The following is a 20107-nucleotide window of genomic DNA, read 5'->3' on the forward strand; positions in this document are numbered from 1 at the left end:
TCCAAGCGAGATCTGGCCGACTTTCGGCCAGATCTCGATCGTGGAAGCCCGCCAGGGGCCCCCATACACGGGCCAATAAGCTGCCGATTCGGTCTGTCGGCAGCTTTTATCGGCCCGTGTATGGCCACCTTAAGAAATAATTCCAAATTATTTTCTATCATGTTAGTTGAGCAAAATAAACTTTACTTACACTATATTTATTATTTACATTTTGTTTCCTTCAGTCTTGGAATTACACAATAACCACAAGCAGGCAGGCGCCATTTTGTGCACCCCCCTATTAATTCAAATTGTGCATCACCCCAAAATCTTGTGTATGCACCAAAATGGGGGGCCTAATGCGAGGGGGGGGGGAAATGTGAGGAATGCAATGACATGTAGGAAGTGCTGAATGGAAAGTAAAAGTACTATGATTCATGCATAGTGGTGGGGCAATTAATATTTGATTGACAGCTCAGATATTTTAATAACTTTATAACAGGTATGGATGTTTTAAGTTTGGGTTCCATGTTTAATTTGCAAAGGACTTTCATTATGCAGCTTTTTATATGTAGATGACAGGTCCACTTTAAAGGACCCAAAAAGCTCCCCCGTGTGCTGCATAAACCCAGATGTCCTATCACTTCTTAGGACTTACACCATTCAGGGAGGCAGATCAGCCACATGCCTGGGGCCTTAAATTTACATTCCCAGATATTAAATATAATGGCATCCTGCAATCCAGAGTGTGACATGCTTCCAAGAACACATTTATCTTTGCTTTCCACCCCAACCCCAAATATAAAGTTTAGGTTCTACTGTCATGTGCCGTTATAAAAAATATTTGGCTGTTGGAGATCACTACTAAGATGAAACAGGAAAACTGTGCTCAAGCCTGACTCAGTATGGTGCAGTCCACTCACCCTCAACTAAACTTATATCCCCCACCTTCATCTGTTTAGTTAGTCTTCAACAGCTGCTAGGGATTCTGCCCATAGCTGAAGCTGCCAGCCCAAGCCAAATGATATTTGGGGTAGGGAGAGAAAAAGAAAAGCAGGTGGGTCTCAGGTTTATGGGGGTTACACCTTGCAAGGACAACTGCTTTAGGAGGACTGAGAATAGTGGGACACTGGCAGAGTAGCCTCAGGCTGCGCATGGAATGCTGGGAGTTGACACTGGCAGAGTAGCCTGAGGCTGCGCATGGAATGCTGGGAGTTGACACTAGCAGAGTAGCCTGAGGCTGCGCATGGAATGCTGGGAGTTGATGTGTTGCAGGTTGGCCCGGCCCCCTGGTGTATAACAATGAACACTACAATTACAATTGTATAGACATAGCTCCTCCCCACATGGGGCTCTTGTCAGGCTGAGGTGACAGGGACTCAGTGTATAAGACAGCAGTCCTTGCCCAGTGCAAACCCTCCTCTCCTATGGACATTCCAAGAGCGGCTCATGCTTCTGTCAGCCCCGGGTTGTTTACATCTCCCCGTCATACCCGGAGCAGCAGCAGCGGCGGCTCTGTATTTAGTTTCCCACATCCCACAGCAGCTCCTCGGTAAGTTTAAAGCGCCCGGCCCTTCACCGGAAGAAACAGCTGTATCGGCAACCGCCCCGCTGAAGGGATTTCCCGCAAGCACCGCTTCCCACTGGCACCCCGAGAACTTGCTGCCCATTCCTCCACACTTTCCCCCTATTAACGGAGCTTTACTCGCTTCCAGGCCAATGAAACAGGAGTATAGGCTTCCCGCCATTTCCCACTGTGGTATTTACGTTGGGTAATTTCTGTCCTTTGCAAGGGCTGCCGAGTGCAGTGGTTGGTTTGTGCCTAGCGGTCAGGTATTTACCATGTTCCGGAGGTCCGCGCGTTGCCGTAGAAAAATGCGGAAGAAGTTGTCCCTCTGTTAGTGCTCAGCTGTCCTGTACCGGTACCGCGCACTCCTAGCTTTACACACACAATAACCCCCCTGCCTGTCAGGCCCGAACGAGAGGACACCCTGCGACCAATCACACGATGTGTTCCTGGTTTGAAACTACTGTAACGCCAATCAAATCTACCCTTCTTCTTGAGGTGCCAGATGACGTCCCGCCTACACTCAACGGCCGTTTCCCTCCCAAGGCCCTTCAGCTTTATTTTGCACACGGCACGCAAGGTGGGAGGTGGACTCACTTCACGTCAGTCAGTGACAATCGGCGTATCACGAAAATGTTTTATCTATCGCTGACATTTACAATAACCAATCCCATACAAGATTTCGAGTGGGCGGTTCCAACATTGTGTGTGACAAGGGATGTAGCCAATAGGATGAATGGGTTTAGGGAGGTACGCACGCCTCCATTTCCCGCCCTATTTGTCTTGTTTGCTTTAGAGAAAAGGTAAAATGGCGGTCGATCCTTCCTTTTAGCGAAGCCGTAGCGTTTTGTTTTGTCTCGGACACGGTTCACATCAGTTTGGAGTACGAGTTTCCCTGAGTAAAAGTATAGATCGCGTGATTAGTAATTCAGACAGGCTTTGTGCAAATTTGGATTTTGAAAAAAAAAAGATTTTTTTTATTCTGTAAAAAGCCCGTAAAAACTTTGCATTGTTTCTATTAAAGTCCTTACTTGCTGAAATGGTGTCAGAATCCGTTCTTTGTTGTTGGTTACACTTCTGCTGAAAATTCATGGAATTCCTGAGGAAAACGGTGTTCCAACCAGGTGGGATAGAAGTTAATGTAGAAGTGAAACGCACGGACTGCAATTGGCTGGTCAGTTCATTGGCTCTGGTGCTTGAGGGGTGAAATGAGAAACAAATACTGACGAACTGAGGGTTTCTTACTGTCAGTGCTGCAATTACTATACAGTGAAGGATGATTCTGTTTATACTGGCTCCCTAATATACTTTACTCCAGCTTAAAGTGAGCAAATGCAATTAGGTCTATATGAAATTAAATGAATCCCCCCACATTCCTGTGGCAACTCCATATTTTCCTTTATACAAACACTAACATATTCTGCAGCATTCAAAGCCATACTAATATGTTCCTATAAAAAACAGGAACGTGTCTGTATCAAGTAGTTGCTGCATCCGGAATATTTTCCCTGAAAGCCCCCCTCAAGGCCGCCCCCTAGACCTGCGGACCTTTGCGCAGCCTACCCACTCACACTAAATAATGGCGGCACTCCGGTAAAAGGAAAAATGGTGGTTTATTGAAACAGGTCACAAACCAACATCACCTGACGCTTTTTGGGAGCAACCCCCATGTCTGGTCAAAGCAGGTTCACGGCTTTGAGGGGAAATATATTCCGGGTGCAACAACTACTTGATACTGACGCGGTCCTATGATTTTTATAGGAACGTGTCAGTATTGCTTTAAACGTTATACATCATTCCCTGCCCCAGTAGAGGACATTTGCTACCTGTACACTAAACAATCAGCCGATAGGTCACTACTGTAGGGCCATACGAGTATTTTGGCCACCTAAAGGGTAAAGGGTTGCTACCTGTTCCTAATTTTTTTCCTGGCTGGTGGGGGGCGGGAACAAAAAGGGGTGGGTGTGACGTAAAAAGAGGCGGGCCGCGGTGTGGAGCTGTGTGACGTCAAAAAGCCCATGGGTCACTACTGTAGGGCCATAAGTATTTGGCCACCTGTGTAATGGGTCTCTACCGTTTCCTAATTTTGTTACCGGCTGGTGGGGGGCAGGTGTGACATCAAATGAGGCGGAGCTATGGCAAAAAAAAGGGGCGGGCGCTGAGCTGTGAGGACAGAGGACAATAGCTAAGTTTTACAGGGGATTTGGGGCGGGCCGAGGGGGTCTTTTTAAGGGTATTACATTACATTGCCTGTAAATTCGTAATACCAGCCCCGGCTTTGGCAGGTGTTTTACCGGCTAGGCCGGTAAAATACCTGCCGGGTGGCAACCGTACCTGGATATTATTGTGATTGCTCCGGCTGACTGGCCAAGAATTGGAACGGAAGAGAGCTGAGACGCAATGCTGTGGCTCCCTTTTATTCTGGCCAACTGGTCAAAAACATGTGGAAAGCTCAGAAGCCGTGTCAGACTTGGGTGTCCAGGGTTGCCACCTCTGGACCCCCCACCATAGTCATGAGTAGTGTTGCCACCTTTTCTAGAAAAAAATACCGGCCTTCCTGTATATTTATCTTTAAACCCTATTAATAACATAAGGATCATGACCCTAGTCGTGAGGTCCTCCAAATGTTAACCCAGACCCAACCCTGTACCGTTACTAGAGTGTACCATTAGGGCCATGATTAGGGTTGCCAACTTTGCCGGCAACTAAACCCGTACAGAGGGCAGGTCAGACAGCATTGGAGGTGGGGCTGTGATGTTAAAGGAGAAATCAACCCGTGGGGGAAAAAAACCCTATCCCCCACCCCAGGTAGCCCTCCCTCCTTCCCCCCAGGCTAACTTCCCCTCCACCCCCGGGGGAAATGCCCCATACTCCATACTTACCCCTCGGCGCAGATTCTTCCAACGAAGTTCCACGCGTCCATCTTCCCACGTCCTCTGTAAGCTGACTGCGAGATCGGTATTTCTGCGCATGTGCAGTTGGAGCAGTTTGCCGGTTTCCGCATTCACGAAATTACACGGAAATTGACGAACTCCCAGTCATTTTACCAAGGACGAGGAAGATGGACACGTGGAACTTCGCTGGAAGAATCTGAGCCAAGGGGTAAGTATGGAGTATGGGGCATCTCCCCGGGGGTGGAGGGGAAGTTAGCCTGGGGGAGGAGGGAGGGATACCTGCGGTGGGGGGTGGGTTTTTTTCCCCCCACAGGTTGATTCCTCCTTTAAGGCGGGAATGTTGACATCAGAAGCAGGCACAATGATGTCCGTAGAGGTGAGACGTTGGGGTTATTACATTACTTAGATGCAACTGGCTGAATTTCTGTCCTGTTTTCCCAACTGGACAGGAAGTTTTGAATGAACAGCATTTATAAAAACTGAGAAGCCAGTTTCAAAACCACATGGGTGCAGGGGTAATTTTCATTTCCCTGGCACCCTGAGGCAGCTTCCGTGTTTCCACCCTCACCTTCCCAGGTGGTCCAGGGTGATCCACGACAGAACGTTGCCTATTAAAGTTACCAGGAGTGGCTTTATGCTGCCCTAAATAACTCATGGGGCACTGCTGTCTGAGGCGAGTTCCTCAACTTGCCTCATTGGGTGACATGGGTCTCATCTCTATCTATATTCTGCCTGATGAGTAAGCCCAATCTATTAAACAAATAACAAAAACCTGTATAAGTAAATGTATATCCAACCCAAGCACATATGCAGTTTATATACAGTGCACATAGTTCATATAAGGACACAGAGCTTAAGTGCTATGTGGTAAGAAACACAGTGGGTAGGAGGTACCTGCCCTGTAGAGCTTACAGTCTAAGTGGGTGGGTGGCTAATATACAGGCACAAATTGGAGGGGGAAAAGTGCACAAGGTCAAAGCATTGTCCAATAGTGACCAGGACTAGACTAATGTGCCAAAAGGCAGACTTTTAGTTTTTTCTGGAAGAGATTGAGAGAGCACTCCTTACAGAGGAATTCAGGGATGGAATGCCAGAGGTTAGGAGCAGCAAGATAGAAAGGTTTGAGACAAGAGCTGGCAGTGGATGTAGATGGTGTGAAAAGAAAGTGGTTCTGAGAGGACTGGAGAAGACAACTAGAAACATACAGTGAGATAAGTGAAGAAATGTAGTGAGGAGCAGAGGAGGGAAGGGACTGTTAGAATGTTAGCAGAAGGATTTTACAGTAGGTACTCTTCTTTGTTTAACAGGCAGCCATGCTAAGGACTTTAGTTAGGGTTGAACAGGTTCTCTCTTAGGAGGGAGCAAAAGGATCCTGACAGTGGTTAACAGTTACCTATACCTTTCAAATGCAATTTTAATCTATGTTGAGCTAGGTTATTTCCCCTTTTAGTCATCTGATTGAGGAGAAGGTGGGCCTGTGGTCAGTACTTCAAATCTAATTATGTTTTTTTTTTTACAGTTGTGCTCCCGTACAAGTGTTGGTCTGCTTGCAACCCAGAAGAAATGTAATGGTCAGTTTGGCCCTCCAAGTGTGCTCCCAAGTTGGCTACTGATTGGAAGGGTTGAATAAATGCATCTGCTGGTGTTTGTCAATCATTGAATAATGCCTGATAACCATCTGTACCCAATTATATATGTATTTATATTTTATTTATATATTTATGCTATAACATACACATGCAAATAAAATTAAAAATATTTACCAACCCATTTCCCTATTCCAAAAGAAGCTTCACATGTTAGGGGGCAGACATAATAGGTACCCTAGAGGTAATATATATAGTTTTAGTTAACAGATATACAGGCATACAAGACTCTCTTGGGAAATAAAACGTGTACTGTATTTTTGTAGCTACAGTTTTAATCACTGGCCAGCAGAGTGAGCTCCTACTTCATCATATTTTAGGAACATCACAAAAAATGTGTGTGAATATTCTTAATTAAGTAGTATTTCTGACCGTATTTCAGTGCAACTGCATCATTTGATTAGCATTGAGACAATTACATAATAACGTCCCTCGCTAATTTTATTACGCTGGAATTGTGGGGAAAAAACTTCATTGTGGGAAACAAATGTGGCAACGTGTACTCATTGCAGCTTGTAAATGAACCTTAGTGACTAAGCATGCTTGCGCCTTTAGCTACTAAAACCACATAACAGTTCCTAAACTGTTGGGTGTCTCAAAAAAGCAAACAGATTCTTTTATATTCAATTTTGAAATCTGACATGTGGCTAGACATATTGTCAGTTTCCCAACTGCCCCCAGTCATGTGACTTGTGCCCTGATAAACTTCAGTCACTCTTTACTGCAAGTTGGAGTGATATCACCCCCTCCCTCCCCCCCCCAGCAGCCAAACAAAAGAACAATGGGAAGGTAACGAGATAGCAGCTCCCTAAAGCTGGCCATATACGCAAAGATCTGATCGTACGAATCGAGGAGATCGGTCGTTTGGTCGATCGGACAGGTTAGAAAATTTCTGTCGGCTGCCGATAATATCTCTGTGTGTATTGCCGATCGTACGATTTTCAGTGGGAGACTGTCACTAGCTTTGGTTGGACATAGATATCGTACGATTGCTGTCAGGGGCAGAACATTGCTGGTCTGTTCTTTAACTAATCTGACTGGTAAGACTTTGATCTGAATGGTTAGTGGCGGGTCGGGAGATGGGAAAGTCCGATCGTACGATGATTCGTACGATCGGATCTTTGCATCTATGGCCAGCTTAACACAAGATAACAGCTCCCTGGAGGATGTAAGAACAGCACTTAATAGTAAAAGCCAAGTCCCACTGAGACTGATTAATTTACATTAAGTAGGAGAAATAGCCTGCCAGAAAGCAGTTCCATCCTAAAGTGCAGGCACAAGTCACATGACTGGTGCAGCTAGGAAACTGACAATATGTCTAGCCCCTAGGGATGTAGCGAACGTCGGAAAAAAAGTTCGCGAACATATTCGCGAACTTGCGCAAAAATGCGAGCGGTTCGCGAACGGTTCGCGAACCCCATAGACTTCAATGGGAAGGCGAACTTTAACATCTAGAAAAGACATTTCTGGCCAGAAAAATGATTTTAAAGTTGTTTAAAGGGTGCAACGACCTGGACAGTGGCATGCCAGAGGGGGATCAAGGGCAAAAATGTATCTGAAAAATCTGCCTGTGTGTGCTTGGAAGAGATAGTGTAGGGGGAGAGCTGTTAGTGATTTCAGGGACAGATGATAGTAAGTTTGCTGGCTAGTAATCTGCTTGATACTGCTCTGTATTGGAGGGACAGAAGTCTGCAGGGATTTGAGGGACATTTTAGCTTAGGTAGCTTTGCTGGCTAGTAATCTACTGTTCTCTTTAAACAACTGCCATACGTTGACCTTGTAGGCATTGTTTGCCCAGTTTTTTTGGACGCAGCCACTGAAGCACAGTTGCCAGAAAAAATATGCCATATAAATGCTGAAAATAGTCATTTTTCGCCATACGTTGACCTTGTAGACATTGTTTGCCCAGTTTTTTTGGACGCAGCCACTGAAGCACAGTTGCCAGAAAAAATATGCCATATAAATGCTGAAAATAGTAATTTTTCGCCATACGTTGACCTTGTAGACATTGTTTGCCCAGTTTTTTTGGTTGCAGCCACTGAAGCACAGTTGCCAGAAAAAATATGCCACATAAATGCTGAAAATAGTCATTTTTTGCCATATACGTTGAGTCAACGTATGGCAAAAAATGACTATTTTCAGCATTTATATGGTATATTTTTTCTGGCCTCTGTGCTTCAGTGGCTGTGGCCAAAAAAACTGGGCAAACAATGCCTACAAGGCCAACGTATACACTACTACAGCGGTGGATACGGATTACGTAAAATATATGAATGCTGCTTGAAAAAAGTGACTCCGGTGTTTTTTCTGGAGACGGTAATATTATGGATATTTAGACAGAATGGGAACAAGGTCACACAGCTCGATGGCGGGTTGAAGAAAACAGTGTGCAAATAATGCCTACAAGGCCAACGTATACACTACTACAGCGGTGGATACGGATTACGTAAAATATATGAATGCTGCTTGAAAAAAGTGACTCCGGTGTTTTTTCTGGAGACGGTAATATTATGGATATTTAGACAGAATGGAAACAAGGTCACACAGCTCGATGGTGGGTTGAAGAAACAGTGTGCAAATAATGCCTACAAGGCCAACGTATACACTACTACAGCGGTGGATACGGATTACGTAAAATATATGAATGCTGCTTGAAAAAAGTGACTCCGGTGTTTTTTCTGGAGACGGTAATATTATGGATATTTAGACAGAATGGGAACAAGGTCACACAGCTCGATGGCGGGTTGAAGAAAACAGTGTGCAAATAATGCCTACAAGGCCAACGTATACACTACTACAGCGGTGGATACGGATTACGTAAAATATATGAATGCTGCTTGAAAAAAGTGACTCCGGTGTTTTTTCTGGAGACGGTAATATTATGGATATTTAGACAGAATGGGAACAAGGTCACACAGCTCGATGGCGGGTTGAAGAAAACACTGTGCAAATAATGCCTACAGGGCAAATAATGCCTAAAAGGTCAACTTATACACTACTACAGCGGTAGTAAAATAAAAAAAAGTAAAATAAAAAAAAATGAATATTAAAAAAAAAAAATTAAAGTTGGTGCTGCTGAACTACTAGGAGCAGCAGATTAGCACACCAGTCCCACTCCCCAACACTGCTAGACTAATAGCACTGGGCTCTTATAGTAGTAGTAGTAGTAGTAGTAGTAAAACAACAAAAAAATAAATAAAAGCAGTCCTTACAAGGACTACTGTTATTGCAGCAGTCAGCAGATGAGATCAGAAGCAGGACAGCTGCCCACTGCAGCTACATACAGAGCACTGCAGTAGAAGGTAGATTACTAGCCAGCAAAGCTACCTAAGCTTAAATGTCCCTCAAACCCCTGCAGACTTCTGTCCCTCCAATAACAGAGCAGTATCAAAACGATTACTAGCCAGCAAACTTTCAACTGTCCCTGAAATCACTAACAGGCAGCAGCTCTCTCCCTACACTATCTCTTCAGCACACACAGGCAGAGTGAAAAAACGCTGCAGGGCTTCGGTTTTTATAGGGAAGGGGAGTGGTCCAGGGGAGAGCTTCCTGATTGGCTGCCATGTACCTGCTGGTCTGGGGTGAGAGGGCAAAAAAAAGCGCCAACAATGGCGAACCCAAAATGGCGAACGTCGCGCGACGTTCGCGAACTTCCGGCGAGCGCGAACACCCGATGTTCGCGCGAACAAGTTCGCCGGCGAACAGTTCGCGACATCTCTACTAGCCCCATGTCAGATTTCAAAATTAAATACAAAAATATCTGTTTGCTCTTTTGAGAAATGGATTTCAGTGCCGAATTCTGCTGGAGCAGCACTATTAACTCGTGTTTTGAAAAAAACATGTTTTCTGATGACAGGATCCCTTTAAAATATGTCACAAACATAGGGGGTTACAGCTTCATAGCAAAATATTTGAAAGTGTTCCTGTCGATCTGTTCTTTTATTAAAATGAAAACTATGCCACACATGGAATTTGTTGGCTTAGACTCACCCTTACACACACACCCTTTCACACCCATGTAATGCTCTCAGTGGGGCTGGTTTTTTAAGCTTTCTGATAACTACACACTACTACCAAACCAATTGCACAAGTTGCTCTAAGATAATATAAACTCAGAATTGTCACTCTAAGCAACATACATCAAAAAACTATTTTTAAACGTTAACGTTATCTGTGAATGCAATTGCAACGGAAAGCAGTGCTTGTTTAGCCCTTTCTGTTCTCTGGTTCTGACTCTTGAAATAGTGTAGCAGGTCGGGTCTCTGTTAAAGGAGAACTAAACCCCCACCTTAAGTCTCCACTGGCCCCCTTTCCTGCCTCCCCTCTGCACAGTCTTAGCCCAGAATTCTGCCCCCTCCTGAAATAGTGACCGCACATGCAAATTGAGCGCAGCGGAGCTCACAGACGCCATCTTCTTCTCTTCAAGCAGCGCAATGGCGCATGCACAGTTGGAGCAATCTTCCTGTTCCCGACTACTACGCATGCACCGAAATAGATGGAAATTGCCGAAGGGGAGGAAAAAGACATGAAGATTACCGAAGAGAAGAAGATGGCGCCCGTGAGCTCCACTGCGCTCACTCTGCATGTGTGGTCACTAGTGATGTGTGGGTCAGGGTTTCCCTGGTCCGCACCCGACCCTAACCCGCCCTGCTACAACCCGCACCCGCCCGCACCTGTGCTTCCGGGGTCGTTTTATAGACCCACCCCGCCGTCACAATGACATCACAAAAGCCGCGGGGCGAGCAGACACGAGACTATAAAACCGGAACCTGGAAGTTGGATGCCGGCATTTGAAGGTTGCGGCGTCAAGAGTAGGAGTAGGGCACTGCCCGCCACCTGTGAGGAGCACTGAGAGGTCGACCCGAACCCGTCCGACCCGTGGGTATCGAGTCAGCACGCACATCACTAGCGGTCACTATTTCAAGAGGGGACAGAATTCTGGGGTAAGACTGCAGAGGGGAGGCAGGAAAGGGGGCCAGTGGCGACTTAACATCACAGGGGGTTAGTTGTCCTTTAAAGTTGTTGTTCACCTTCCAACACCTTTTTTTTCTTTTCAGCTGGTTTCAGACAGTTCGCCAGAAATAAGGACTTTTTTCAATTACTTTCTATTCACAGCCAATTATTTTCTATTCACAGCCGTTTGTTTTTAACATTGAAGTTTAAAGGTCACCGACTCTGTAACTGCATTTGTTATTTTTGTCCCTACTGAGCAGACTCCCTGAATGTCATTAAAGGCAGCTGTTAGAATTGGTACAATAGTTGCTAATGTATCAGTTAAATGTAGCAAATTGTTACAATTAAATGTAACCGTTCAGAATCTGCACGTGGATTATTGAGCTGGCACACTGAAAAAAAACAGGGACATGAACTAAACTTTAGATTTGAATTTAGGAAAAAAAGTAAAAAAGTTCTGGTGAGCAATCTGAAAACAACTGAAATGAAACCGTGGAAGGTGAAGAACCCCTTTAATAAGCAGTGCAGATATTAGCAAGTGTTGAAAAAAAGTTGGGTGTGACAAATAACTGTGTGTCTCAGATCAGATAAAAACAGCTCTCTCATGTTGAGACAATGGTTTGCCATTTAACTACTCTAATTTCAAGTCTTTATTGCAGACCACACATGGCTCTTATACACTGCATTTATAAATATTCCCTTGGCAGCCTAATTACGCCAGTGCATAAACATGGGCGGATTCAAACTGATTTCAGACAGGCATTTTTTTCTTTGCAATTATCAGTAACTTTTTGTTCCCCCATGATGCACTGGGTCATTGCGTTACGGTCATTGTATTTCTACATAGACATATGACACGGTGCTCCACTAATGACTCCATGACATGGTGCTCTACTAATGACTCAATGACACGGTGCTCCACCAATGACTCCATGACAAGGTGCTCCATTAATGACTCCATGACACGGTGCTCCACTAATGACTCCATGACAAGGTGCTCCACCAATGACCCCATGACAAGGTGCTCCACTAATCACTCCATGACACTGTGCTCCACTAATCACTCCATGACACGATGCTCCACTAATCATTGCTTGACAAGGAGCTCCTCCAATGACCCCATGACAAGGTGCTCCACTAATGACTGTATGACACGGTGTTCCACTAATGACTCCATGACACGGTGCTCCACTAATCATTGCTTGACAAGGTGCTCCACCAATGACTCCATGACACGGTGCTCCACTAATGACTCTATGACACGGTGCTCCACTAATGACTCCATGACAAGGTGCTCCACCAATGACCCCATGACAAGGTGCTCCACTAATGACTCCATGACAAGATGCTCCACTAATGACTCCATGACACGGTGTTCCACTATTGACTCCATGACAAGGTGCTCCACTAATGACTCCCTGACACGGTGCTCCACTAATGACTCCATGACACGGTGCGCCACTAATGACTCCATGACACAGTGCTCCACCAATGACTCCATGACAAGGTGCTCCACTAATCATTGCTTGACAAGGTGCTCCACTAATGACTCCATGACAAGGTGCTCCACTAATGACTCCATGACATGGTGCTCCACTAATGACTCCATGACACGGTGCTCCACTAATGACTCCATGACAAGGTGCTCCACCAATGACCCCATGACAAGGTGCTCCACTAATGACTCCATGACAAGATGCTCCACTAATGACTCCATGACACAGTGTTCCACTATTGACTCCATGATAAGGTGCTCCACTAATGACTCCATGACACAGTGCTCCACTAATGACTCCATGACACGGTGCTCCACTAATGACTCCATGACACGGTGCTCCACTAATGACTCCATGACACGGTGCTCTACCAATGACTCCATGACAAGGTGCTCCACTAATCATTGCTTGACAAGGTGCTCCACCAATGACTCCATGACAAGGTGCTCCATTAATGACTCCATGACACGGTGCTCCATTAATGACTCCATGACACGGTGTTCCACTATTGACTCTATGACACGGTGCTCCACTAATGACTCCATGACAAGGTGCTCCACCAATGACCCCATGACAAGGTGCTCCACTAATGACTCCATGACAAGATGCTCCACTAATGACTCCATGACACGGTGTTCCACTATTGACTCCATGACAAGGTGCTCCACTAATGACTCCATGACACGGTGCTCCACTAATGACTCCATGACACGGTGCGCCACTAATGACTCCATGACACAGTGCTCCACCAATGACTCCATGACAAGGTGCTCCACTAATCATTGCTTGACAAGGTGCTCCATTAATGACTCCATGACACGGTGCTCCACTAATGACTCCATGACACGGTGTTCCACTATTGACTCCATGAAAAGGTACTCCACTAATGATTCCATGACAAGGTGCTCCACTAAAGACTCCATGACACGGTGCTCCACTAATGACTCCATGACACGGTGCTCCACTAATGACTCCATGACACAGTGCTCCACTAATGACTCTATGACACGGTGCTCCACTAATGACTCCATGACAAGGTGCTCCACCAATGACAAACAAGGGAAAGTTGTGCTCACCACTATTTTTTAAAACCATTAGGCGGGGGTGCAATGAGGCTGTGACCACAAAATACATATAGTCAAATACAAGAGTCCTCTGCACTCAACCCATTATCAATATATTTAAGACAGCGACATTTTGTGCATACTGCTACTAAAAAATGCCTTACCCTTTAAACAAAACAGGGATTGTTTGTCCATATATTGCAATATATTTAAGCTGGCCAACTACGTCAAAGTCATCCCATATCTGGCCAGTCCTATGCTCAATTTCATCTGATTCATTAAGAATTCTATTGCTTCATTATACATTTTACAAAGGGACTTGGTTTTACCTGCAACTTAACTTGCTGCTTTCAAAGTAAACCTCCATACTTGGCTGCCCTTTTATGGGATGACTTTGACGTAGTTGGCCAGCTTAAATATATTGCAATATATGGACAAACAATCCCTCTTTTGTTTAAAGGGTAAGGCATTTTTTAGTAGCAGTATGCACAAAATGTCGCTGTCTTAAATATATTGATAATGGGTTGAGTGCAGAGGACTCTTGTATTTGACTATATGTATTTTGTGGTCACAGCCTCATTGCACCCCCGCCTAATGGTTTTAAAAAATAGTGGTGAGCACAACTTTCCCTTGTTTGTTATAGTTTATACAGGAGCAGTGACCAGCTCCATGTTGTAGCTCCCACCCTTCCCAGCTATAGTCAGGTGATCCCACTGGTGTCTAATAAAAGGGCAGCCAAGTATGGAGGTTTACTTTGAAAGCAGCAAGTTAAGTTGCAGGTAAAACCAAGTCCCTTTGTAAAATGTATAATGAAGCAATAGAATTCTTAATGAATCAGATGAAATTGAGCATAGGACTGGCCAGATATGGGATGACTTTGACGTAGTTGGCCAGCTTAAATATATTGCAATATATGGACAAACAATCCCTGTTTTGTTTAAAGGGTAAGGCATTTTTCAGTAGCAGTATGCACAAAATGTCGCTGTCTTAAATATATTGATAATGGGTTGAGTGCAGAGGACTCTTGTATTTGGCTCCACCAATGACCCCATGACAAGGTGCTCCAGTAATGACTCCATGACAAGATGCTCCACTAATGACTCCATGACACGGTGTTCCACTATTGACTCCATGATAAGGTGCTCCACTAATGACTCCATGACACAGTGCTCCACTAATGACTCCATGACACGGTGCTCCACTAATGACTCCATGACACGGTGCTCCACTAATGACTCCATGACATGGTGCTCTACCAATGACTCCATGACAAGGTGCTCCACTAATCATTGCTTGACAAGGTGCTCCACCAATGACTCCATGACAAGGTGCTCCACCAATGACTCCATGACAAGGTGCTCCATTAATGACTCCATGACACGGTGCTCCACTAATGACTAAATGACACGGTGTTCCACTATTGACTCCATGAAAAGGTACTCCACTAATGATTCCATGACAAGGTGCTCCACTAAAGACTCCATGACACGGTGCTCCACTAATGACTCCATGACACGGTGCTCCACTAATGACTCCATGACAAGGTGCTCCACTAATGACTCTATGACACGGTGCTCCACTAATGACTCCATGACAAGGTGCTCCACCAATGACCCCATGACAAGGTGCTCCACTAATGACTCCATGACAAGATGCTCCACTAATGACTCCATGACACGGTGTTCCACTATTGACTCCATGACAAGGTGCTCCACTAATGACTCCATGACACGGTGCTTCACTAATGACTCCATGACACGGTGCGCCACTAATGACTCCATGACACAGTGCACCACCAATGACTCCATGACAAGGTGCTCCACTAATCATTGCTTGACAAGGTGCTCCACTAATGACTCCATGACAAGGTGCTCCACTAATGACTCCATGACACGGTGCTCCACTAATGACTCCATGACACGGTGCTCCACTAATGACTCTATGAAACAGTGCTCCACCAATGACTCCATGACATGGTGCTCCACTAATGACTCTATGACAAGGTGCTCCACTAATGACTCCATGACATGGTGCTCCACTAATGACTCCATGACACGGTGCTCCACTAATGACTCTATGACACGGTGCTCCACTAATGACTCCATGACAAGGTGCTCCACCAATGACCCCATGACAAGGTGCTCCACTAATGACTCCATGACAAGATGCTCCACTAATGACTCCATGACACGGTGTTCCACTATTGACTCCATGATAAGGTGCTCCACTAATGACTCCATGACACAGTGCTCCACTAATGACTCCATGACACGGTGCTCCACTAATGACTCCATGACACGGTGCTCTACCAATGACTCCATGACAAGGTGCTCCACTAATCATTGCTTGACAAGGTGCTCCACCAATGACTCCATGACAAGGTGCTCCATTAGTGACTCCATGACACGGTGCTCCACTAATGACTCCATGACACGGTGCTCCATCAATGACTCCATGACAAGGTGCTCCACTAATGACTCCATGACATGGTGCTCCACTAATGACTCCATGACAAGGTGCTCCACCAATGACTCCATGACAAGGTGCTCCACTAATGACTCCATGACAAGGTGCTCCACTAATGACTCCATGACATGGTGCTCCACTAATGACTCCATGACACGGTGCTCCACTAATGACTCTATGACACAGTGCTCCACCAATGACTCCATGAAAAGGTGCTCCACTAATGACTCCATGACATGGTGCTCCACTAATGACTCCATGACAAGGTGCTCCACTAATGACTCCATGACATGGTGCTCCACTAATGACTCCATGACACGGTGCTCCACTAATGACTCCATGACACGGTGCTCCATCAATGACTCCATGACAAGGTGCTCCACTAATGACTCCATGACATGGTGCTCCACTAATGACTCCATGACAAGGTGCTCCACCAATGACTCCATGACAAGGTGCTCCACTAATGACTCCATGACAAGGTGCTCCACTAATGACTCCATGACATGGTGCTCCACTAATAACTCCATGACACGGTGCTCCACTAATGACTCTATGACACAGTGCTCCACCAATGACTCCATGAAAAGGTGCTCCACTAATGACTCCATGACATGGTGCTCCACTAATGACTCTATGACAAGGTGCTCCACTAATGACTCCATGACATGGTGCTCCACTAATGACTCCATGACAAGGTGCTCCACTAATGACACAGTGCTCCACTAATGACTCCATGACACGGTGCTCCACTAATGACTCCATGACACAGTGCTCCACTAATGACTCCATGACATGGTGCTCCACTAATGACTCCATGACATGGTGCTCCACTAATGACTCCATGACAAGGTGCTCCACCAATGACTCCATGACAAGGTGCTCCACTAATGACTCCATGACATGGTGCTCCACTAATGACTCCATGACACGGTGCTCCACTAATGATGAGGTACCATACCATGCAGTGACAGTCTTGTGAGAATTGCTGGACACCGCAGCATGTTTCAGCCACATGTGGTATTTACCATTGCATTTACATTGCGATCTGTACTCGTGGAAAGTTATTTTTCAGACAATTTCAAAAAAAATGTACTGTCCTGCGTTGTTTGGTGTTTTAATGGCCTTCCCATAATTCAATGCTTTTAGGACAAGAAAAATGTTTTTCAGAGAAAAATGTGTGAAAAAATTGCAGCGTGTCAATAAAAAAATGTGTTGCCCATAGACTTCAATGTATTTGTCAAATATTTTGCTGTCACTCCTCTTATAATATCCTTATACAAGTATAGACCTGTTATCCAGAATTCTCAAGACCTGGAGTTTTCTGGATTAGGGATCTTTCTTTAATTTGAATCTCCATACCTTAGGGCTACTAAAAAGTCTATTTAAACACTAAATAAACCTAATAAGATTGTTTTACCTCCCATAAGAATTGATTATATCTTTGCTGGGGTCAAGTACAAGGTACTGTTTTATTACTATGGAGAAAATAATTTTTTAAATTTTGAATTATTTGGTTAAAATTGAGTCTATGGAGAGACGGCCTTCCCATAATTCGGAGCTTTCTGGATAATGAGTTTTCTGGATAACATCCCATACCTATATTTTACAATAGGGGGACATTATTCGCTATATAATTTAAATGCTTGTAGTTAATGCTTTCCCTTTACTTTGTGAACACAAAAAGTTGTACCTGTAAATATGGCCAAAGCGCAGTAAAAGGACAGTAAAAAAACCTGCTTAGCCCCTGTCTTTTTGTCTTTCACGTTTCCCGCAATCATAAACAAGCCCCATGATTTTTTCATTCCACATTGTGGCTCACAGGACAAAGTCTAGAAGCAAAAGGAAGGTGCTTCTATTTCTGACATAAGCAAATTGTGTGTTTAGCACTGTACAAGCTCCAATAAGGTGGAAACTCCACAATGAGTCTGAATCGAACCATAGTCCACGTCTATAACCCTGCAGCCAGGAGTGGTTAGATGTACTCATTTATAATTAATCATTAGAAAGCTAAAGTTCTGGGATAACAGTATGGGATATGGTATGGTTTTTCCAAAATCTTAAAAAGGGGAACTCCGCACCAGAGCCGGGCCAGGCCACTGTGTCATGGAGTCATTAGTGGAGCACCTTGTCATGGAGTCATTAGTGGAGCACCTTGTCATGGAGTCAATAGTGGAACACCATGTCATGGAATCATTAGTGGAGCATCTTGTCATGGAGTCATTAGTGGAGCACCTTGTCATGGGGTCATTGGTGGAGCACATTGCCATGGAGTCATTAGTGGAGCACCGTGTCATGGAGTCATTAATGGAGAACCTTGTCATGGAGTCATTGGTGGAGCACCTTGTCAAGCAATGATTAGTGGAGCATCGTATCATGGAGTCATTAGTGGAACACCGTGTCATAGAATCATTAGTGGAGCACCGTATCATGGAGTCATTAGTGGAGCACCGTGTCATGGAGTCATTAGTGGAGCACCGTGTCATGGAGTCATTAGTGGAGCACTGTGTCATGGAGTCATTAGTGGAGCACCTTATCATGGAGTCAATAGTGGAACACCGTGTCATGGAGTCATTAGTGGAGCATCTTGTCATGGAGTCATTAGTGGAGCACCTTGTCATGGGGTCATTGGTGGAGCACCTTGTCATGGAGTCATTAGTGGAGCACCATTAGTGGAGCACTTTTCAAAAAGCTTAAGTTTTGTTTGTGCAGAGCAGGGCCGGAACTAGGGGTAGGCAGAGTAGGCACGTGCCTAGGGGGCAAAGCTGGGGGGGCGCCAGGCACGTACCTTCTCTGCCGCCTGCCTACCCCTAGTCCGGTCCCCTCTCTGCTCTCTAGACTGTCAGCTCGTCCATTGACTTATGCGCTTCAGCGTACACTCACGCATGTGCGCCAGCGTCTGTTCGCGCATGCGCCAATCATCTGTTCGTGCATGCGCACAATCATCCGTTCATGCATGCGCGCCAGCGTCCTTTCGCGCATGCGCGCCAGCATCTGTTCACACATGTGCGCCAGCGTCTGTTAATGACATGCGCACCAACGTCCATTCATGCATGTGCGTGTATGTTTGTGCATGCGTGCAACAAGTCGGCGCTGGGGCCAGCCAGGTTGCCTACCCCCAGGCGGCAGAGAAGGTACGTGCCTGGCGCCCCCCCAGCTTTGCCCCCTAGGCACGTGCCTACTCTGCCTACCCCTAGTTCCGGCCCTGCTCTGCGCAAACAAAACTTAAGCTTTTTGAAAAGTAAACATAATTTTAAGCAACTTTGCAATATACATCAATTAAAAAATATGCAGACTTTTCATGATTTTTAATGGTTTGGAACAGTTCCCTAAGCCTAGCCCCCTGCTCTCCTGCTGATCTGTCTGACTACTTTACTGAGCTGTCTGACTACTGTTACTTTGTATCAACAGCCATCTGTCCTTAGCCTGCATCCTCCAAACCCCACAATTCCCTGCACACGTAATTTCAATAAGGAAAGGAACATCACAGTGCAATGCATTGTGGGTTATGTAGTTCCTGCATGTTGACTGTAAGCTGTGGAGAAGTTGTTACAATTTGTAACATAAATGTTTTAGTCCCTCCTTCCCTGCCAGGATTTCAAATGATGCAGAAAGAAAAGAACTGTTAAACAGCTGGATTTCAGCATTGAAAATGACATTTATTCATACTTTTTGAAGAAACAGGTAACAGTGATGGGGTTATTAGGGGTTTCTGTGTTATGTGGGTCTCTATCAAATATGGGTAGGGAAGCAGGAGTTCCCCTTTAATGTCCCTGTCTCTGGTGTTTGAGTATGGCAGCTCAGTAATTCAGGTGCACATTCTGAATGATTACAATTTTGCAACATTAGTGGAGTATTAGCAACTATTGTATCAATTCTAACAGCTGCCTTTAAAGGAGAATTCAACCCTTTAGCAAAAAAAACCCTACTCCCCACCTGTGTAGACCCCCTTCCCTCCCCCCCTTCCTAACTGCCCCCCCATAGAAAATGCCCCTTACTTTATACTTACCCTTCGGCGCAGATTCAGAGATCGGAGTTCCAC

General features: G+C 45.2%; 1 protein-coding gene and 1 long non-coding RNA gene across 2 annotated transcripts in view; one reads left to right on the plus strand and one right to left on the minus strand.

Annotated features, from left to right (window-relative positions):
- Positions 1 to 1922, minus strand: part of h2az2.S (H2A.Z variant histone 2 S homeolog) — a 6121-nt gene extending 4199 nt beyond the window's left edge. Inside the window, exon 1 of the mRNA NM_001092643.1 lies at positions 1821 to 1922. Coding sequence (NP_001086112.1) covers positions 1821 to 1823 — 3 coding nt within the window. The 5' untranslated portion in view covers positions 1824 to 1922. The remainder of the gene's footprint in view (positions 1 to 1820) is intronic.
- The window catches only part of LOC121402133, a 7183-nt gene extending 977 nt beyond the window's left edge, over positions 1 to 6206 (plus strand). The window contains exon 2 of the long non-coding RNA XR_005966593.1: positions 5960 to 6206. This is a non-coding gene — a long non-coding RNA (uncharacterized LOC121402133). The remainder of the gene's footprint in view (positions 1 to 5959) is intronic.
- Positions 6207 to 20107: the final 13901 nt, after the last annotated feature.

The sequence above is a fragment of the Xenopus laevis genome, chromosome 3S (genome assembly GCF_017654675.1).
Source record: "Xenopus laevis strain J_2021 chromosome 3S, Xenopus_laevis_v10.1, whole genome shotgun sequence".
NCBI classification, from domain to species: Eukaryota; Metazoa; Chordata; class Amphibia; order Anura; family Pipidae; genus Xenopus; species Xenopus laevis.